The following is a 16073-nucleotide window of genomic DNA, read 5'->3' as shown; positions in this document are numbered from 1 at the left end:
TCTTCCCCAAAATGAAGTCTAAATCAACCTTCAAAAATACATTTAAACCCTTGTGGTTTAACATATGTATTCGCTGACTGTAACCCCACTTGCCAATTTTAAAAACCAACGCTGCGACACCTTTGGGTTTAGTCGTTGTATAAATGTAATAAATAAAAAAAAAAGAATGTCAGGGAGATATGTTTGAAAGGCCTCAGTTGCCATGGGGGGGGGGGGGGGTTAAAAGTATTTGCAGGTGTCAATTTAACCATTTAACGTGTGGTATCTGTCTCCTTGGGCCAGGCTGTTTCTTGACTCTTCCTGTCCCCTTCCAGTGTGGCCTGGCATTTTCCCTGGGTGTCTTTATAAGGACCCGAGCCTCTTCGGTCTCCATTTTCTCCCAGCCAGCCAGGCAATCTCTAGGGCTGTTTGTTCTCCGTTCCCCTAATTTATCAAGTAAGTCACTGTAAATATTTGTTTTGGGGAGGATACTGCAGTTCAGCTCTCCGCAAGCTCCAGCTCCACCGCTGCTGTTTCACTGCTCCCATGTAACTATTCTGATGACCCTTTGGCAGGTATGGAGTCTCCCATTCAGCTCTTGGATGGGTGAGCAAAATCAATTTTTCAGGGCAACCTTTTGTCTTATCTGGGCCGGATTTTGGCCATGGGAACCAGGTGCATTGTGGTACTTGGTGGTGTTGGTCTCTGGAGGTGCTGCTACCCCCCTGAACCCTTTCCGGGTGGGACTAGCCATTCCAGCGGTTTGAGGCGTGTGGGGCATGCTGGTAGCTGTGGTTTCTGGATCTTCGGTCGGTATAGCAGGCTACACTGCTCCCCATGCTTCTGGGCACTATCTGAAAGGTTAGAGAACGAGGGCTGGCCAGGACAGAGAAAGAGTTTCCAATACAAATCACAAAATACCAACATACAAGGACATGATCTGTGAACACAAGTCTACCTTTACAGATTCAAAGCCATTAATGAGTAAATGCATGTTTTATTGACCCCAATAGAAGATACATAAAACATGACCCCCCCCACACACTCACACACACACACACACGTAATTCATTTAAATAGTTTTACCCAACAAAGGACAGTGTATTTGTGAGTTTTTTCAAAGCTCCAAAGCAAAGGCCGTATTTATTTCCATCAAAGAAAGGAAGACACCTTCTGTTTAAGAAGTACCTGAAGCCCACCAGTGCAGAAGAAGTTTGACATGCCATTCATTTAACCTGGACATTGGAAAGTTCTCTTGATAGGGACCGAATATATCCAATCTGTGACCGAATAAAACGATGAGACAGGAACGGACAGTCTGTGGGTGACCCAGGCCTCTCGTCTTTAAGAGGATTTGAGTATGTCCGCTTCTCTGGCCGGTTTAGGATTTGTCTCGTGAAGTAGAAAACACAATTGTGCAACTTAGTGCACTGCTTGTGTGCGGCGTACAGCAACAGTGGACTTGTACCTTCTTCATTCTTCTTGTTGCTCCAGCACATGGGACTTGCATCACGTGGGCATTTGATGTAGTGTACAACACAATCAGTTAAGCACATTTTAAAATGAAATGTTAATTCCAGCGCAGCCGTGAAGAGTTAATACGCCTTCCTGTTTGTATAAGATCCTGTTCAAGCAAGGGTTAGTCCCGTCATCTGGGTAGTGAACCTCAATTGAGTTTCTGTTGGGGCAAGACATCTGCTGTAACTCACATCTCGCAAGTACCTTTTGCAGCTCGCAGCGAACAGTGGAAGGTTCATGTCCATGAAATAGGACAATATTTATTGATAACATTTGTAACTGTTGGTAACAATGGCCCGGTTCACACGTATGTGGTCACTTATTTGGCACTGGCAGACAAGGTCAGAGACCTCATGAGGAGGAGCAAGATTGGAGTGACAGAGATCAGACGCATCCGGATTTCCTGCATTCTGAGAGACTGTCAAGACTGTACTAATTTCATTCAGGCTGAGATGGTCACAAGGGTCTACCTTAGAATCTGCGTGTATGAGTGCCCCTCAGCTTTTCTGCAGATGCATTAAAGCATTTTGTCATAACTACTGCCCTTGGAGGCCTCGATTAACAGAACCGCTGGTGAAGGACTTGAATAACTGAAGAATGGCATCAATAAAGAAAACCAAACTCAACATCTCCAGTAATACCTCCTTACTAGACATGATACGCTGAGTTGTAATATTGGCCCTTCGGTTTCTTCTTGGAAATGGAGCCAGTGGCTTCCATTTTGATCTCGGATGGATGGTATCTTAGAATAACAGACTGGAGACGCCAGGATGGTAACCAGCAAGATCTGATTCCAAAGCACTAAATATTTCATAGGACTTCCCAAGCCCAATTCATACATTTGGAATCCATAACAAGCCAGCAGGCAGAAAAATGGCAAATGAAACAGCATAGAGATGTTTGCAGTAAACGTAATGTAGTGTTTCAAGGTCCAATCCTTAAGCATGTCCATAGGGGTTAAACACCTCTCTCTCTCCATGGGAGGTGGAAGGAGAAAGGGGGAATCCAGAACCATCCCTGGCCATAAGTGAAAAGGCAACAGATCAAGCCCTGATGCTTGACCCCGCCCCTAGTGCCTATGCTCGCCAGTTTTCTTTCACTATTGCAGAAGCTGATACCTGAGAGAAAGAAGAGACCAGGAAGAAGATAAGATGGAAGATAGAGAAGCAATTGCCTGCCCACATATAGCACCAGCACCGCTAGGAGCTGATCACTGCAGTGGTTCCTCAGAGAGACGCTGACTGCAGCCACACAGCAGAACAGAGCAGCCACACCATAGCCTGGAGCGGCTGTGCAAAGAATGGGACCGGCAAAGGCCACTGGTAGTCCTGCAGCAGAGTCACCCACTAAACCAATATGGGCTTTCTTTGGGAAGGTTCCCCAGATTTAACCTAGTGGTCCCCGCTAATGCAACCCTGAAATAGTAGTGAAATGTTTCTTACACACTATACATTATGCGCCACTATAGCGCTTACCGAACATCAGAAAACATCAAAGTGCTTGCAACAGTCTGTGCACCCAAAGGGCTTCTGCTAATGTGGATCCTCTGATGTTTCTCTGGAGCCTATCTAGAAGTAAAACTTTTCCCACACTCTGTGCACTGTTACGGCCTCTCTCCCATATGGGAAGTCTGATGTTTCTTCAAGTATGAAAGGCCACTAGGGGTTCTTTCGAGCGTGGATCATCTGATGCCTCCGCAGGTCCGGCCGATAAGTAAAGCTTTTCTCACACTCTGTACACTGGTGCGGTCTCTCCCCTGTGTGGCATCTCTGATGTTTTCTCATGTCTGAATCCCGACTAAAGTGCTTACCGCACTCTTTGCACCCGTAGGGTTTCTCGCCAGTGTGGATCTTCTGATGCGTTCTCAGTGATGACAAGTCAGTGAAGCGCTTCTGGCACTCTGTGCACTGGTACGGTCTTTCCCCTGTGTGAGACCTCTGGTGCACTTTCAGGTGTGCTACGCTTCCAAAGTGCTTACCACACTCTGTGCACTCGTAAGGCTTCACCCCAAGGTGGATCTTCTGATGTTGTCTCAGATATGAGCCGTCAGTGAAGCACTTACCACACTCGGTGCACTCATGAGGCTTCCCACCGGTGTGGATCCCCTGATGTTTTCTCAGTGATGAGCTGGTAGTGAAGCTTTTCTCACATGTTGAACATGGGTATGGTCTCTCCCTTGTGTGGGATCTCTGATGCGCCTTCAGGTTTGAAGCCTGCGTAAACAGCTTGCCACATTCTGTGCACTCGTAGGGCTTTTCACCAGTGTGGATCAACTGGTGTGAACTCAGAGTCCCACGGGTACTGAAGCTTTTCTCACATACTGAACATGGGTACGGTCTCTCCCCTGTGTGGGATCTCTGATGCACTATCAGGGCTGAAGCCTGTGTAAATTGCTTTCCACACTCTGCACACTCACAGAGCTTCTCACCAGTGTGAATCCTCTGGTGTCTTATGAGATTGGAGCAGTCATAGAAGCTTTTCTCACACTCTGTGCACTGATGCACCGTCTTCCCAGTCTGGCTCCTCTGTTGCATGCACCCACTCTTGGTTTTGGAAATGTCCCAATTATCTGTTGAAAGAAGCAGAGGAACAGGGTATTATTTTATGCCACTGGACAACCTAAAGATGAAGGAGCAGCTCTGTGATCATAAGTGAATCCCTCTGACAACTGAATGAAACGTGGAAGGGAAAAACCAAGACTCCTTACACGTGAAAATGCAGCTCAAGTAAATTCCAATGAGAACACTTGCTTCATAAAAGTACATCCAAAGTAACATTTCATATTTTAAATCTAATCGTCATGTTATTCACATTAAAATGCTGCACATGAAATACTTCTTCTAAAAAATAACTACTTTAGAAATCTCTCTCTAATTCAGAATTCCTTTTCCATAAACAAGTATACATAAGTGTTGTGACAGACTGTAGGTATTTTATTTCCCCAATCATGTTATGTTGATGTTTACCGTGCAGTGCTGCCAATTCCATGGTCTCCAGGCCCTCGTGTGGCTCTGTAAGGTAAAGGGGGCTGGGTTGGTTTGGGCAGAAAGAGAGGCATAAGTCAGGAGTTGTGCTCAGCTGTTGATGTCTGTTGAACCAGGAGTAACTGGCGTTGGTCCGTGTGTGCTTTCTGGGTGCGATGGTTTGTACACTGGACGCTTATTGTTTCCAGATAGGAAGCTATTGGGGTTTGTGAGTGGTTTTGAGAAAGATGTGCGGGTTGGGTGTTTAGCAGGGTGGTTCGCTAGCCATCTGGGCATCTGTGCTAAGTGTGTGGCAAGGGAGGGTAGAAGAGAAAAGGAAGTTGTTGGAAGGTTTTTGGGTGGTGTCTGGGTATTGTGCCGCTATGCTGTTGCTTTCTTTCTCTAGAGCATTCACCTTTGCATTGGCGTGTGGGTAGATTGATGGGAAAAGACTAAAGAGGAAGCAAATGGATTGGTATATCAGAGATTACTGTGTAGGGGCTGTAAGCGGTCGCTGGAGTGGCCACTATCGAGAGGGGATGGGTGTGGACTAGGAGTTGTTGGGTTTCCTGGGTCATCCTGATCCGTTCTACAAACTTGCATGCGTGTATCTTGAAATATCGGTCCAAGAGGTGAGCAGCTTCGGGTTGTCCGGTTCCTCATGTTTCTTTCAATCAGGGCTAGAGTTTCAATGTCTTTGTGGAGGTGGTGTGGGCCTTGTATGGGGTTGAACTGGCCTTCCCGTGAGGATGATCGTTCTGCAGTTGTGGATTCATTTTCATCTCGGCAAGTTGAATGACCCAGTCTTTAGCGGTTTCTGGAAGGTTAGGTCCTCCGTCGCCCTGATTTTCTTCAGATCGAGTTCCATAGTTTGGCTATGAGAATGGAGAAGGCAGTTCCTAAGAGTTTGCTTTTTCCGTAGGTTCTTTTTTCCATTTGGAGGTTGGTGCTAGATCTTAAGATTCTTCTGGGTTATGTAGCAAATCAGAAGGAGGACTCGGACCAGAGGACATGTTTGACAGTTTATTTAAATTAAAAGAAAACCCCTCACTGTTCCTACTACTAGAAGGGAGGTCACGTCCTAAGGAAATTAAACTAAGGTGCTTGTCTATAGTCAAAAACAAGAGAGTCCTCGGTCCAAACCTATCCACTAAACTGGCCCTACCACTTCACTGAAAGGTAAAAGAAAAGAGGTCGAGTGCCCTGCACTCTTGTTTCTTCACAAGGATATCTCTGGCGGTACCAGGAAAAGGCTCTGGATCCAATGGTAGAAGTAAATACAATATTTCTACTCAAAGAAAACAGTTTGTCAGTCTATGAAAAGTTCCTAAAAAAGTCATTTTCCTGGAAAAAACTAAATGCCCCCTGACCTAATGTCTTATGGTTCCTGTGACCCCTCTCTCCTTCTGGCTCTTTGCTTTTGTGCTCCCATAAACCATTGACTTATCTTGTTCTCCCTCATCACTCTGCCTATTATGTCGCAATAGCTCCTTTGGGTTCTGTTGACCCAATAGCTCACTTAGTTCTTTGGGGTTCCAATGGCCCCTCTCCGATTCTGGCTCTCTTCGATTTCTTGGGTATTCATGACTCTTCTTGAGGTTTATGCTGTTTGGGTTGATCAGGCTCCGTAAAAATCCTTTTCCTTGCCCCGCTCCTTCTCAGTTCTCAGGTCCCTTTGTCTAGTGTAGTCCATCCCTCTTCCTCACTCATTCTCTCCTTTCTTCTCCTACCTCCAACCTGGGAAACCCAGACAGAGAAAGAGGCACAAGTACCCATGTGTGGAATCAGGTGCGGATCAGGCGGTGTGATTTAATGAGTGTGTGTGTTCTTTTTTGGGGTCTCGACTGGGCTGCAGGAGAAGGAGGACGCGGAGCAGGAAGCAGGGGAGCCTGAAGCAGACGCTGCAGAAGAGGCATTTGTATAGGCTTTTTAACGGGACATGGGAGAATACTTTGGGCCCGACATTGTGCCAGAGACTGAGGGCGCAGGATAAAGTTGGACACAGCACTTCTGGGGAAGGAAAAACCACGGCACAGGAACCCTATTGAAGTGTGCAGCGAGGGAGAGGGCTTCAGAAGACAGCACGCCACCAATGAGGGAGCAGTTGAGCCTGCATAAGAGTGTGGGGATTGTTATAGGAAAAGGAGAGGGGAATGCACCCCGGTACCACGATGGGCATACGAGAGATTGACTATCCACGGCATCCCTCATGTGTGTGACTGGAATGCAAAACGCTGCCACCGTGGGATGGTTTTCTTCGTGGGGCACACTGGGTACACCCTGGGCAGGAGATCCACTGGACGGTTGTGAACCGGCCCTAATCTGAGACTCCGGAATGCCACTGACGTGGGAGTTGATGGAGGCGAAACAAGTGTTAGGCAAGAATTGATGCAGTAACCCTGTGGGCGACTACACCAGTCTTGTCCTCTTGGTATTAGGTAACCCACCTATTGGTATAGATCTGTACTACACATGTTGGTAGTGTGATTCAGCATTTAGACTTTTTTCAAGAAGCTTAACTTTGAGCATTTGCATCAAAATCCACAAAAAATACGTATTCAAATAACACTTAGGGTTTTCTAGTAAAATATTTAACGGTCAGTTTTAAATAAGCATTCTTTAAAAAGGCCAATGTACAACAATAAAAATACACTTCAAAATACATTTTCAGAATCAAGTCAAAGCAATCAGATACTGTTTAGAGATGCTTCATACACACCTCCTACACCCTGGGGTGACGTCACTAGGACAGTATTGGCATTTATATATCACTTTTGCACTTGGTAAAATTCTGAGGTTGGCAAAAAGGAAGGGAAAAGGTTGACAGGTTCTCATAGCATGTGAGCACTTTCAGATCGCCCGATGAAGTCTAGATAAAAACCTTTCCCAGAAATATTCGTTAAAAACCAATGCATCACCTCTGAGGGACAGTAAGAATCAAAGTCAATGCATTACAAGAATCTGAAGGGAGCCAGGACAGCCAAAGTCAATTTGGAGCTAGGTCTATGGAGCTGAGGCACTAGATAGCAAAAGAAAGTCTGCACAAAGTTAGAGTTTGTTGTAGAAAATCACTGTTCGGCCACATGCTGTTACTCATGTGAAAGTTAAAGTTAGAACCAACTCTAAAAAAAGCAGCTACTGCAAGTCTCAACTGAAAAAAGCAAGCTATGAATAAAGAGTACCCCTTAGTGAGAACAGTACCTTAGGTTAGAAGGGGAGGATCCAGCTGGCTTCTGTCTGGTTGCAGTGTTGCAGACCCTTCGTTCCTGGCCCTCAATCGTGGGGACAAGAGGGAGGACGTCTGACGACTCCTGCGCAGCAGTTCGGAAGTCGGTGGCAGCTACGGGATCTTTTCTGATCAGCGGCACTTCGCAGTTTCAGCACTCGGTCCACAGCACTACTGCTCTTGGACACTGGTTGGGCTTCCTTCACTCCTTGAGTCCAGCACTCTGGTGAGGTGACTCGAGCTTGGATCGTCCTGCTTTGGGAGGGTCTCCAGGAGATTCCTGGAGCTTCTGGCCGGCTTACAGACGTGCAACTACAGATTTCTCGACCCCTGGCACTCGCTTCCAGCAGCAAAGAAGTACACCCAGTTGGGGAAGGTCTTCCAGCAGAGTTTGTCTCGGGGTTAGTTGGACACGCTAATACAAGGGAAGAGGTCGCCCCTTCCGGAGCTTCTATTGTCGATTAGGAAAAGAAGTTTCAGCACAGCAATTGAGCTTCACCGGGCAGTTCAAAGGTCCAGGAGGATGCAGCAAGCTTCTCTTCACGCTTCCTTCATCAGATGTTTCTTCCAGTGGTCGACTCTGACTTCCGTTCAAGAAGCCTCACCTATTGTGCAGATTTCTCCCATTCATGCAAAGCCTAGCAGGGTGGCCGTCCTTCAAGGACAGACAACCAGCCAGCCAATCAGGACTATGTGCATTCAGGAGACAAAGGACAAACAGAGTTTCAGGCACCTCTATGACTTCCTGTCCTTCCAGCCACACTGAAGCCAGAGGCGGGTTTCAGCACTGAAGCCTGCCAAAGGCAAAACGAACAAAGGGCTGAAACCTGGTTTGGCACGCAGACCAAAACCCAAGAAAGACCTCACAAACAAGAAACAGCGAAAAAAGAAGACCGGGCCATTTTGACACCATGGTCACCCATGGGTGCTACACTGCAGTGGAGGATTCAGCTGTGGTAGAAGCGCACAATGGCAGGAAAATTAAACCACTGCCACCAGCCATTTAAGGTTGTGAGGGTAACAAACATTGTTACATGAGCAAGTAGGAAAAAGGGGCTGCTAAGTAACTCCCCAGCAATCCACATAAAATAGGGTGTTCTGGACCTACAAAGAGAAAAAAGTAGTCAATTTCACTTTACTATTCTTGGGAACTTTAGTTCACCCAAGAAAAGGTATTTAAACCTTAAGAGAAATCTAAAGGGTTTCTCTGTGACACTGCACTGAAAGTGCTGTGTGTCACCATGCAAAAAGTAGATGCCTATGGAGTTTGTCAGACCCCAAAAACAAAGGCATTAGAAATCCAAATCAGATCAAAACACACGAGTGAGTGAGAAAAAGGGCTCACTCACTCACTCACTCACTCACTCACTCACTCACTCACTCACTCACGGGTTAACATTAAAAATCCCTAAAATCCAGCAAAGGAACTGGGGGTCTTCAAGGTTGCAGGTAATTAGCACAGAAATGAGAATGCTCCCCCTTCATCTGCATTAACCATCTCAAGGGTTGGTGGTCAGTCTGAATAACAAATGTAGAACCATACAAGTGTGGCCTAAACTTCTTCAGAGACCACACAATAGCAACACACTCTTGTTCAATTGTTGCCCACCTTGTCTCATGGTCCATCAGTTTCCTACTGATGGAGCAGATAGGGTGTTCCTTGCCTTTCTCATCCAGTTGACTCAACACTGCACCTATCCATGTGTTAGAAGCATTTGTCTGTACGATGAGGGATTGGTTGTAGTCAGGAGCTTCTAAGACTGGAACTTGACAAAGGGCTTGTTAGTCCTTCAAAACCCTTAGTGCACTCTTATTACACCGACCTTCTTGGGGAATTTGGGTGAGGGGATCATATTCAAGGGAGAGGCTATGCTCCCATAGTTCTCTATGAAGTTACTGTAGTACCCAGTGAGACCTAGAAAGGCTCTCACTCGGGTTCGAGTAGTAGGGGTGGCCCATTCTAGTACAGCTTGTATTTTGCTAGGCAATGGCCTTATTTCACCTCCTCCTACCTAATTTCCAAGGTAGGCCACTTTACTCTGACCAATTTGACATTTACAAGCCTTTATGGTCAGATGGGCCTGTTCCAGAGGCTGCAAAACATATCCCAGGTGGTGAAGATGCTCTTCCCAGGTGAGGCTGAACACTGCTGTCATCCAAGTAGGCCATGCAGAGGTCCTCCATCCCATTCAGAACTTGATTCACCATCCTCTGAAATGTAGCAGGTGCATTTTGGAGCCCACAAAGGTATAACCTTAAACTGGTAGAGGCCTCCTGGGGTGGAAAATGAAGTTTTTGCCTTGGCATGATCTGTCAGAGCTATTTGCCAATAGCCTGAGGTCCGGTCAAATGTACTGAGGAACTTTTCTGAACCAGGTTTGTCCACCAGCTCATCTGTCCTGGGTAAAGGATGGGCATCAGTCGTGGTAACTGCATTAAGAGCTCTTTAGTTCACACAGAATCTCCATTCCTGGGTTCCTGCATTTCGTACTAATACAACTGGACTAGCCCATGGACTTGTAGATGGCTCTATAATCCTCGTCAAGCATCTTCTTGACCTCTTCCTTTATGTGGGATCTGATGTAATCGGACACCCTGTAACCTCTGCTTTTGACAGGGAGACTGTCCCCAGTGAAAATATCATGCTGGCCCCAAGGGGTCAAGCCTGGAGTCAGTGAGAACGGGGGGGGGGGAGAAACCGAGTTAACAAAGCTTTGCACTCCTCCTGTTGTTGCAGAGTCAAATCTGAAGAGTTTTATTCCTTCAATTGTCTCGTCTGAGGGTTGTCCCCCGAGGAGATCAGAGAGAGGCTCACTCTCCTACTCCTCTTGATCAGAGGCTAGAAGCAAAGCTCCTAGTTCTGGTCTGGAAACATAAGGCTTCGGTTAGTGTGATAGACCCTGGGGGCCTCCTTGGGATTTTCCAAGTCCACTAAATAATTGACCTCTCCAAGTTTACCCACAACCCTGAAGGGTCCAATCCATTTGCCCTGTAAGGCTCTCTGCCTGGTAGGTACCATAACCAAAACTAGCTGGTTTGGAGTGAACTCCACCATATTGGCCTTCTGGTCATGCCAATGCTTGACCAGAGCCTGACCTGCTTTTAGGTTATCAGAAGCTTCAATCATCATGAGTGCCATCCTCTTCCTGAGGCCCAGCACATACTCAATGACTCTCACTCGCTGCAGGGAAGGAGCACTCTCCAGCCTTTCCTGATCAGGGCCAAAGGGCCTCTGACCGGATGACCATAGAGCAGTTCAAAGGGGCTGTAACCAACGCCTGCTTGAGGGACTTCTCTATTAGCAAAGAGAAGGCATGGCAGTAGACGGTCCCGCTTTTTTCTACGGGGTTCCTTTAAAGCACCCATCATGCTCTTCATAGTTTGGCTAAACCGCTCTACAACCCTCATGGTTTGGGGATGGTATGTTGTTGAGAACTTGTAGGTCACTCCACCGTTTTTCCACATGGTCTGCATGTAGTGGGACATTAAATGTGACCCCCCCTCCCCCCATCAGAGATGACCTCCTTGGGGAAACCTACCCTGATAAAGATACCAATGAGGACCTTAGCCACTGCCTGAACTTTAACAGTTCACATAGGTATTGCTTCAGGATACCCAGTAGCATGCTCTACCATAACCAATATAAATTGGTTGCCTGAAGAAGTTGGAGGGTCTAGGGGACCAACAATGTCAATCCCCACCCTCTCAAAAGGGACTCCCACCACAGGGAGCAGCACTATAGTGCCACATTCTTGCCTCCACTTTTGCAAGAAGTCAGGCAAGTGCAGCAGCTCTTAGTGAACTTTTCTACATCTTGAGCCAGTCGAAACAAAGAGAAAGCTTCTCGTTGGTCCTCTTGAAACTCAAGTGGCCAGCCAGAGGGATCTCATGGGCTAACTGTAAGAACTGTTGTCTTACCTCCTGGGGCACTACAAGTCTCCTGTAATCTCCTGGGGTAGAATCAATAGGTTCACTGTAGAAGAGGCCATCCTCCAAATAAAGCCTATGCTTCCCTGGCTCTTGCCCTTCCAGCTGGGAAGCGGTCTGTTGGCGAAGACCTTCTAGAGAGGGACACTCTCTTTGACCTCTGCTGAAGTCTTCCCTAGACGGTCCACCTTCTGCAAGTAAAGTTTGCAGTTCGTGATGGTCTTTAGGATCCAGATCTCCAACATAGGGAAGGTTTTCTTCCAGATATGTGTCACCAATAGCTGACTCTTCTGAGTATGGTCTTCCCACACAGCCTCATCTGGGGAAGGGGTCACTGGGGTGACCTGGGACTGTCCTCTCAGTGATTTCCTTGTCCTGTGAACAGGTTTAGGTTTGAGACATTTCTTTTCCTTGAGACCTTGGGTTTCCCCTGCGTCTCTTTGTTTGGCTTGGAAATAGAAGGCTGGCCCTCCTGTGGACTGGGGGTATTGGAAATGTCCTTCACCTCCCACTGAGAGTCGCTCAAGGTTGCCTCTCTGGCCAATGTTGTTTGCTCCTGCTTCCTGTTACTGGGAGGCCTGAGGGTTCTAGATACAACTCCAATAGTTTTCAAATCATTTCCCAGCAGGACTTTCCCTGGCACTTCATTCTGTACACTGACATGTACTCTAACAGTCATATTATGGCACTGGACGAGAGCTGGCAGAATAGGAACCATTTGGATAGGGCATCCTGCAAGTTTAGCCCACTACCTTTGAGTACCTTAGCCACATCCTCAGGTTTGAAGAAACTTTCATCAACCACTGTAATGCTTTCCTCAGTATCTCTAATGGCACGGGTCTCCCCTCCATGTACAAGTAGACTGTCCTTATAATATTCTTTTGTTTTATCTGGTATGGAAATGATACGATAGGATATGGCATTTATAACCCACCTATACACAACTGTTTCAAGGCACAACGAGGCAACGGAGGGGACACAGAGGATAGACAGACAGCGATGCTACTAGGCCAGGTGAAATTGAGATCGCTCAAGTTCAGGGGGAAGGGAAGGGGAAAGTGCAGGGGGAAGGGAAGGGGAAAAATGCAGGGGGAAAGAGGCAGTGGCAGTGCAGTACATAGGGTAACAGTAAATAAATAAGACACTAAATAAAATACGGCCAGCTGTTGGCAAGTGCAAGGGTAAGAACAGACATCAGGGTTCAAGTGCTAGCAGGGACTCTAGGGATACAGAAACAGGCCTGTAACGGCCCGGAAGAACCCACCGAACTCCAGTTGCCCCTCTCATTAAGTAACAGGGTGCAGGCAGATGCAAATAATCTCGGGGTATGGTGGGGACACAACCCAGGAGTGCAACAAGTACCCCAATTAGCATGCACTGACCGGAATAGTGATAAACCTCGCCACTCGGCACTAGTTGGGGTGTCACTGGAACCAGGGACTGCAGCGATTCTGCACAATAACAGGACGGCGGAACCGCCGCATTACACCGGGTCGGCAACCTCGCCGCTTGACATTAGTTGCAGTGTCCCTGGAAGCAGGGGCGACGCGGAATACACCCACACAAACCAACGCGGTACCAACATCCATAACAAAGCCAATGACAGCACAAACAAAGACCCTAACCTGCTTTACGGGGTCCCGGCCAGGTCATTAAGGATGGTATGAAAGAGGGAAATGAACAGGACGCCATTACCCTCGTCGTCGTCCCAAGAGAAAGGGGGCGGGTCTTGGAGGGAACTTTATAACCTGGGATGTAAAAGAGATGCTGATTGGCCAATTAAGTCATGTGTATATAAACAAGAGCAAAGAAGAGGTTTGATGGTTCACTCTCGGTTTGTTGCAGAGCCAACCAGACGTGGAGAAAGGAGCTGCGGGAGGCTTGTGGGCTTATGAGGACTAAAAGGAGAAGACTATCCAGAGGTATTTACTGCATCCCAAGCCCAAGAAAAGGAGAAGAAACCTCCTTAAGAAGGAAGGAAAAACCTGAAGAAGCTTTCTGTTGATTACATTTGATTTAATTTTTTCCAATTCCTTACTGACCTTAATGTAGTGGATCAATAAACAAACTACAATTACTTTACAAATACCGCCTGCCTGCCTTTCTGTAACAAGCCCCCAAGTGCAAGGGCTGCTAGGGGGCAGTTCAGGTGTGCAACTGGCGAGAGGGGACCTGGGCTCAAGATCTGAGGGTAGCCAGTTAACCAGTGCAGATTCAGATTCAGCCAGGAGATCAGCAGGGGAGAGGAGAAGAGAAGGCAGAAACAGAGAGGAAGGTCTCGAGGTGCTTACGGAACCGGAGATGGTTCTCCTCAAGTTTCAGAGAGGCAGGGAGTCTATTCCAGAGGGAGGCCCCAGCAGAAGAAAGATCTACCACCAGCTCGCTGCTTGGAGAAGCGAATGTCCCGGAGGGAATGGGAGGCGGATGAGCAAAGAGCTCAAGAGGGAAGATATCTTTTAGGAAGAAAGAGTTGAAGGTATTGAGGCCCCAGAAGGCCTTGTGGACAATGCAGATGGTTTTGAACTTCATCTTCTCTGCCACTGGGAGCCAGTGAAGAGATTTCAGTCCTGGAAAGATAGATCCCTGAGCTTGAGACCAAGGACAAGTCTACCAGTCCTATTTTGGATGAGTTGCAGAGGGCAGAGAGTGGAGGCAGGAAGATTTAGAAAGAGGTTGTTGTAGTAGTCCAGCCTAGAGAGAACCAAGAGCTATGGAGACAGTGAGCTTCTGGGTAAGGAGAGGAGAGGAAGAATGCCTCTAAGGGGGTACACAGCCACATTTTGTTGTTCCCACAGACCCAAAGGACACTAAAGAAACACTGCTTTGAACGCTAATGGGGTGTTCAGTGAGTAATTCAAAGTTGGCACTTGCCATTTGAACTCCTCCCTCAAGGATGAAGGCTAAGAAGGCATTGTGGACCCCTAAAGTTTTACCCTTACATCTGGGATCCCCTTTCAAAGATCAGTAGACCCACATACAAAGCATTTCCCAAATGCTCTCTGGAATGGGGGTTTCTGCTGGCCTCCCTCTGGTTTAGCACCAGAGGTTTCACTAGACTTACCAGGTTTCCCATGGAATTTACCCTGGCTATGTTTGTGTCCCTCTTTTGGATGGTTGGAATTAGAATTCTCTTTTCCCTCTTTCTTGTGCTGCTTCCCCTCTTCCTTTTTGTGAGTTGCCCAATGGTCTTGTGAGTGGCCCTGTTGGTTACCCGCACGTCAGCAGCCTGTACTTATGTTTTGGGATCAATCTCTTTTGAGTCAGCCAAGTGCTGTCTTAGCTCAGGAGAGCAGGCTTCAAAAATAGATTCTAACAAAAAAAGATTGCTCATTCCTTCAAAGGTGTTCACTCTGTAACCCTTGACCCAACCCAACTATCTAAATTCTTTTAACACTCACGTACCCAGGTAACCGAAGGCGTACCATCAGTCTTGGAAGCTGGGAAGGAGTGTTCCCAAATCAGGCTATTAATGCCAGCTTCACAGATTCATAATCCTCTCTCTCAATGGCACCCAACTCCATTACATCATCACAGCCAATCAGGGGGAGCCTAGATATGTGCCAAGGAATTACATCATTCCCACTGATTCCTTGAAGACATAGGTGTATTCAAACGTACCCAGCCAATCCAACACATCAAGTTAGGTTCATACATACTCACTGCTTCTTGATGTTTGGCTTCAGCTTGAGCAATCAACATTTGAATTCCAACTCTAATCTCATTCTTTCAAGAAAAACATATTCTGGGTTTAAATGTGGACCTTGTGGGGTCCCAATGGAAATAGGCTGAGGCAAAAGGGCAGGATGTGGCAGGGATGATCTCTTCCTGAGACTCCTCTACCTCCTCTGACTCCTCCTTGCAGATTGGAGTTAGATTCTAAGCTGTCATCCTCCTCATCATTTTCCACATTACTTAGGATAGTAGGTGTTGCAGGCCTACTACCCAAACAATGGCGATTCAACAATCTCGGAATTTATTCACATTTCTTTCCTTTTACAGGGAGACCCCTGGCAGTTGATCTACTGTCAGAACAATAAGGGCTGCCTCCTTGAAGTCATCCATATTTGTCATGTCACAATTGCTTCACTTTTTAATGGAGATTAGCCTTGTGGCTGATTTAGTTGGACACAAGTACAGAAAATATTCAAAGTAACCACTCTACACAAATCCTCACCGCCTGCCACAAGTGTTAGGCAAGATTGGATGCAGTAACCCTGTGGGAGACTACACCAGTCTTGTCCTCTTGGTTTACATAACCCACCTATTGGTATAGGTCCGTACTACACAAGTGGGTAGTGTAACTGAGCAGCCAGACTTATCTCAAGAGAGATAAATGTGAGCTGTACAGCTGTAGCATCGAAATCCACAAATAAAAGTATTCAATTAACACTTACACTGAAGGTTGTCTAGTAAAATAATGATTTACTTAACGGTCAGTTTGAAATAAGCATTCTTTAAAA

At 46.8% G+C, this 16073-nt stretch overlaps 1 protein-coding gene across 1 annotated transcript in view; it reads right to left on the bottom strand.

Moving 5' to 3' along the window:
* Positions 1-956: 956 nt before the first annotated feature.
* The window catches only part of LOC138564021 (zinc finger protein 892-like), a 76131-nt gene continuing 61014 nt past the window's right edge, over positions 957-16073 (bottom strand). The window contains exon 3 of the mRNA XM_069642880.1: positions 957-4066. Within this exon, the coding sequence (XP_069498981.1) occupies positions 3156-4066 (911 nt within the window). The 3' untranslated portion in view covers positions 957-3155. The remainder of the gene's footprint in view (positions 4067-16073) is intronic.

This window comes from Ambystoma mexicanum, chromosome 1p (assembly GCF_040938575.1).
Source record: "Ambystoma mexicanum isolate Mex_15411 chromosome 1p, UKY_AmexF1_1, whole genome shotgun sequence".
In the NCBI taxonomy this organism is placed as follows: Eukaryota; Metazoa; Chordata; class Amphibia; order Caudata; family Ambystomatidae; genus Ambystoma; species Ambystoma mexicanum.
This window is presented reverse-complemented; position numbering and strand designations above follow the sequence as displayed.